The sequence below is a fragment of the Cervus canadensis genome, chromosome 4, assembly GCF_019320065.1.
Source record: "Cervus canadensis isolate Bull #8, Minnesota chromosome 4, ASM1932006v1, whole genome shotgun sequence".
NCBI lineage: Eukaryota > Metazoa > Chordata > Mammalia > Artiodactyla > Cervidae > Cervus > Cervus canadensis.
This window is the reverse complement of record NC_057389.1, coordinates 93,622,549-93,628,880: the sequence shown is the minus strand read 5'-3', so window position 1 is coordinate 93,628,880 and position 6,332 is coordinate 93,622,549. Positions and strand designations below refer to the sequence as shown.

General features: G+C 44.0%; 1 protein-coding gene across 1 annotated transcript; it reads right to left on the bottom strand.

Annotated features, from left to right (window-relative positions):
* Window positions 1–2,863: 2,863 nt before the first annotated feature.
* On the bottom strand, window positions 2,864–3,805 carry LOC122440468 (olfactory receptor 24). The gene has a single exon (XM_043466766.1). It carries the CDS (start codon window positions 3,803–3,805, stop codon window positions 2,864–2,866), a length of 942 nt encoding a protein of 313 aa, XP_043322701.1.
* Window positions 3,806–6,332: the final 2,527 nt, after the last annotated feature.

Genomic DNA, 6,332 nt, shown 5'->3' with positions numbered 1-6,332 from the left:
TCCACCTCCTTCTCCAAACTCCGATATTCTGAAATTCTGGGTTTTATTTACCAGAAAATGGAGGATTTCACTGTCTTTCCAGTTTACCACAGGGCCAGGTCTGGAGGTCTGTTGTTTCAACTGAAAAAGTGTAATTTAATACTCTTGAAAAGAAAGCAACAGTGATGATCCTTAAAGATTATTTATGGTGATACTCAGTCCTTATAACAGTGAGGTCATGTCCCCAGGAATAATAATACATGTGCATTCAATCTATCTGCCTTCTTTTTTCAAAAAAAATAGAAAATAGGTCCAGCAAGTGACCTATATAAGCAATCCAGCTTTGAATGAGGTTGTGTCAAACTAATAAGCCTTTCTCAAATGGTAATTTATTTAAAAAATTAAGATATTGGAATAGATAAAGAAATGTGGTACATATATACAATAGAATATTACTCAGCCATAGAAGGAATGAAACTGGGTCATTTGCAGAGAGGTGGATGGACCTAGAAACTGTGGTACAGAGTGAAGTAAATCAGAAAGAGAAAAACAAATATATCTTAATGCTTATTTGTGGAATCTAGAAAAATAGTACAGATTAATTTATTTGCACAGCAGAAATAGAGAGGCAGATGTGCAGAACAAATGTGTGGACACCAAGGAAGGAAAGGGGGTGGGGTGGAATAAGAGATTAGGATTGACCCATATACACAACTGATACTATGTATAAAATAGACAACTAGTGAAAACAGCATATATAGCATAGGGAAAGGTCTGTTCCCTCAATGCTCTGTGATGACCTAAATGGGGAGGAAGTCCAAGGAAGAGGGGAATGTATGTACGCATAGTGGATTCATTTGCTGTGCAGCGAAAACTAACACAACATTGTAAAGCAACTATACTCCAATAAAAAAATTAAAACATTAAGTTGTTGAATACAAGAGTGGGAGAAGGAGATAAAATTGTAGATGAGGTAGGATTGGCCAGAGGTTGGTAGTTAAGTGGCTGAGGAAAGAGGTGTATGGGAGTTCATTAAACAATTATGGTAGCATTGTGTGTGTTAAAATTTTCTATTAGAAAAGGTTTAAATAAATAATTGAGAGATTGTAAGAAAAAAAACAAAGGAAAGCTACAAAAGCAAATTAGATGTAAGATTATGCAAAACCATTCTGCTTAAGATGGTGTCAGCCACTTAGCATCGTTTGAAAATTTCTGGCCCCATTCAAAGTCACCACTCTTTCCATTTTAGTTGTAAATCTCCGTATGAGAGGTGCAGTGCTAAAGAATCTGTCTGCCAATGCAGGAGACACACGAGATGCAGGTTCAACCCCTGGGCCAGGAAGATCTTCTGGAGTGGAAATGGCAACCCACTCCGGTATTCTTGCCTGGAAAATCCGATGGACAGAGGAGTCTGGTGGGTTACAGTCCATGGGGTTGCAAAGAGTCAAACACAACTGAGCACACACACACATGCACATACACTCCATGTGAGTATTAAGGTTACTCCACGATAGACATAAATATAATGTATCACCCTTATAGGAACTTTAGAGTGATGAAAAGAGCTCAGAGAAGCATGGTAAGATGGCAGAAATGTGCAGTGAATAGCTCTCATTTCTGGTATCAGCTGTGTTACTACTTATTGCAATGCATGGAATAAGTAATGCAATACGCACATAGGTATGTATTGAGAAGGAGACATACCTCGGCTTTCTTCTGGTTTAGAGGTTCGTCATCGCATTGACTAATGTTCTCCTCTTTGTCTATGAAGATAAATGCCACAAGTGATGGTTCTTCACTTTCGTAGTGTATGGTCTGAATCTCTTTCTCCCTTGGGCCTCTCACAACTTTTATCTAACACAAGCCATCTTGCTCCCCAAGAAGATAGGATAAGTGACAGGAAGGGTGGACAGCTCATTCAAAGTTGCTCCTTGATTTTGGCCCCTGCAAGTCAAATTAACTCTCTGGTTCTCAGGAGAAAGGCCATAGGCTTGGTCCTAAAGCCCTCAGGGACCTAGCATTCCCCAAGTCATTCACCATAACTGGACTTTTCACCTCACAAATGCATGTCTTTCTCTCTTTCGCTTGCTTTGTCACTTTTTCACAAGCTGTCAGTTTTCTGAGGCACTCGTTCTCCTCCTTTGGCCCGAATGACACCATCTTATACTTCAGGTTTCTGGCTCACATCTCCCAGGAGACCTTCCCTGATTCTCCCTTCCAGGCTCTGTTGGATATTCCTACTATATCTTTCCTCTTATGTTTATATTCCGTTTTACTATAACTGTCAAGGAACTTCTCCAACTCTCAGCTATAAACTTCAAACTATAAGGATTTTTGTTGCTCCTGTTCATGACTCTATGTTCAGCATCTAACATCAAACCCAGGATACATACTCAATAAATATTTGTTGAGTGCTCACTGATGGCTTATTTGGTAAAGAATCTACCTGCAATGCAGGAGACGTGGGTTCAATCCCTGAATCTGGAAGATCCCCTGGAGAAGGAAATGGCAATCCACTCCAGTATTCTTGCCTGGGCAATCCTATAGACAGAGGAGCCTAGCAGGCTACAGTCCATGGAGTCGCAAGAGAGTCGGACATTACTGACCGACAACACAGCAAAGTAGATTGTGAACCAGAATAAATCCAATCTGCTAGAACTAGACTGATCCTTGTAGAAATACAGCATGAGACATGCTCCAAAGGACCCTTAGTAGTCCCAATAATTGAGAGAATAGTTACAAGCTTATCTTGAGGTTACCTTTTAAACTTCTGCAATTCAAAATTTAAAGTGGTATTCTCCCAACCCATGCAATTCCAGATTTTTGCCCAAGGACCCAGCTGTTTACATCATAGCTCCCTGGAAGCTTCCAGGTGTCCTGGTGGTCAGGAGGATGAGGTGATTTTTCTGTTGACCAGCTTCATCAGGGCCCTCTTCAGGTCTCTGTTCCTCAGGCTGTAGATAAAGGGGTTCAGCATGGGGGTGACGGCAGTGTACATCACAGCAGAGGCTTTCTCCTTCACGGCTGTGCGGACAGATGAAGGACACAGGTAGACCCCAATGGTGGTCCCATAGAAGAGTACAACCACAGAGAGGTGGGAGCTGCAGGTGGAGAAGGTTCTCTTCCTGCCTCCCGCAGAGGGCACCTTCATGATGGCCACAATGATGCGAACATAGGAGGCCAGAATGCAGATGAAAGGCGTGGCTATGACCATCCCTGCCACAATGAGCACAAAAATCTTGTTCACAGAGGTGTCCATGCACGAAAGTCTGAGGAGCGGGGTGAGGTCACAGAAGTAGTGAGGCAACTCATTATTGCCACAGAAAACCAGTCGGGCCATCAGGAGGAGGTGGGTGAGGGAGATGAAGCCAGAAAACACCCATGGGCCACTGACCAGCAGGCCACAGAGGCGTGGGCTCATGATAGTGGTATAGTGTAAGGGGTGACATATAGCCGTGAACCTATCATAAGCCATCACGGCTATTAAGACACTGTCCATGATGCCAAAGAAATGGAAGAAGTACATTTGTGTCAGGCAGCAGGAATAAGAGATGGACTTGCTCTTGATTTGGATGTTCACCAGCATCTTGGGGACAGTGTCAGTGGCCAGGCAGAAATCAACCAAGGAGAGATTGGCCAAGAAGAAGTACATGGGGGTGTGGAGGTGGGAGTCTGTGCTGATGGCCAGGATGATCAACAGGTTTCCCACTACTGTGACCACATACATGCAGAGAAACAGGGCAAAGAGGAGAGTCTCCTGTTCTGGCTTTTCTGAAAGTCCCAGGAGGATAAACTCAGACGAGCTGGTTTGGTTGTCTGGTTCCATGGATATGATTCCTCTGGAAGTATTGAAAACGGTGAAGTTACGTGAATGCTATTGAGATGATTCTGGAAGATTTGAAGAGATTACCTTCAAGTTCCGTGCATGCCTGTGTTCAGTCATGTATGACTCTTTGCAAACCTCACCAGGTTCCTCTGTCCATGAGACTTCCCAGGCAAGAATCCTGGAGTGGGTTGTCATTTCCTCCTCTGGGGAATCCACCCTAAATTTCCAATCTGGACTAATTATAGTGTCAACTTATATATGTGTTCCATCTTGAACCACTGATGTAGTGTTTACATCTCTTATGTCAAGCTTTGGCTCAAGGTTGCTCCCTTGAATATCCCTGATTCATACAAAGACTGATAGTAAACCACGTGTGAACTCTGGCTGAGGAAACTACTAAGGGGTTTGCTGCTGCTGCTGCTGCTAAGTCGCTTCAGTCGTGTCCAACTCTGTGCGACCCCATAGACGGCAGCCCACCAGGCTCCGCCATCCCTGGGATTCTCCAGGCAAGAACGCTGGAGTGGGTTGCCATTTCCTTCTCCAGTGCATGAAAGTGAAAAGTGAAAGGGAAGTCGCTCAGTCGTGTCCGACTCTCTGTAACCCCATGGAATGCAGCCTACCAGGCTCCTCTGTCCATGGGATTTTCCAGGCAAGAGTACTGGAGTGGGTTGCCATTGCCTTCTCTGACTAAAGGGTTTACTTCATGAGAAAACAAACTGAATCTGAAAGAAAGTATTATCTGAGAACAATGATCAGCCAAGAAATCAGTAGTAATGTAGAAAAAATCTGAACAAAGCATTGTTTTAACATAGTAATAATACAGGTTTGCCTTAGCTCAGCTGGTAAAGAATACGTCTGCAATACATGAGACCCCAGTGCCATTCCTGGATGGGGGAGATCCCCTGGAGAAGGGACAGGCTACCCACTCCAGCATTCATAGGCTTTCCTAGTGGCTCAGACGATAAAGAATCCTCCTGCAATGCAGAAGACCTGGGTTTGATCCCTGGGTTAGGAAGATCCCCTGGAGGAGGATGTGGCAACCCACTCCAGTATTCTTGCCTGGAGAATCCCCTGGCAGGCTACAGTCCATGGGGTCACAAAGAGTCAGACCTGACTGAGAGACTAAACACACACACAATTTGTACCCGTGCTGTGCTCAATTGGGTCCAACCCTTTCAGACCCCATGGACTGTAGCCCGCCAGGCTCCTCTGTCCATGGGATTTCCCAGGCAAGGATGCTGGAGTGGGTTGCCATTTTCTCCTCCAGGGGATCTTTCCAACCTAGGGGTCAAACTTGCAAATCTTGCATCTCCTGCACTGCAGGTGGATTCTTTACCAGCTGAGCCATCTGGGAAGCCCATGCATGTAAATAAGAGGGATTAAAATACTATGCAAAGTAATATGAGACAAAATGGGGAATTAAATAAAATTGTTGTAATGTTTTTGTGTTGAGTTGCAGGAAAATAGAAACAGTGAACGTTTTGGACTTTCTACAAAAATACACATGATTAAAGTTTTAGTATAACCATTTAAATAATGGGTATAAAATATATAATTTTAAAATTACAAAAGGGGTATGACAGGCTTCCCTGATGGCTCAGCAGTAAAGAATCTTCCTGCCAATGCAGAAGACGGGGATTGGATCCTTGAGTGGGACCCCAACTCTGAAAAATCAAAAAAACCTTCTTGGTAGAAGTCTCATGGTTTTCAGAATTGATTTCCAGATTTATAACTCCAACTCCTCACTCCCAGACTCGAATTTCTGCCTGCCAACTCAATTTTTCTACCAGGATAATTTGCACGAATATAGTGTTTCTCAGAAGGTAAAGAATCTGCCTACAATGCAGAAGATCTGGGTTCCATCCCTGGGTGGGAAGATACCCCAGAGAAGGAAATGGCAAGGCACTCCAATATTCTTGCCTGGGAAAATCCCATGGACAGAGGAACCTGGCTGGCTACAGTCTGTGGGGTCACAAAGAGTTGGACACAACTGAGCAACTAACACTCACTCAGTGTAGAAAGATGGAAGCACTTAGATAACTGGATCAGACAGACCAGGATTCAAATTCTGGTTCCATTACTTGGTGACTACTAACCTCTCTTGGTGGCTCAGTGGTAAAGAATCCACGTGTCAGTTCAGGAGACATGGGTTCAAATTCTGAGTTGGGAAGATCCCCCGGAGAAGGAAATGGCAACCCACTCCAGTATGCTTGCCTGGGAAATCCCATAGGGTTGCAAAGAGTCAGACGCGACTGAGACACTAATGCTAACACCCACACCTCCCCCACCTCCAGCCTCTCTAAACTTCATTTTCTGTATCTTTATCCTTGGGAGTGATAATACCCACCTGGATTTTCTTAGAAGATGAAGTGATGTAGCCCATGGAAGGTGACTGAAATAGTGCCCCAAAATATAGTATGATCTCAGCCAACACTTGGCAGCATCATCTCAGGTCTAAGGAAGGGCTGTGAAAAGAGAAATACCTGGGTGTGATTCATGGGCTCACTGCTTACTGGCTAGATGATCT

Coding starts and splice junctions, on each gene's coding strand:
- LOC122440468 (XM_043466766.1), bottom strand. CDS start 3,805: ATGGAACCAGACAACCAAACCAGCTCGTCTGAGTTTATCCTCCTGGGA.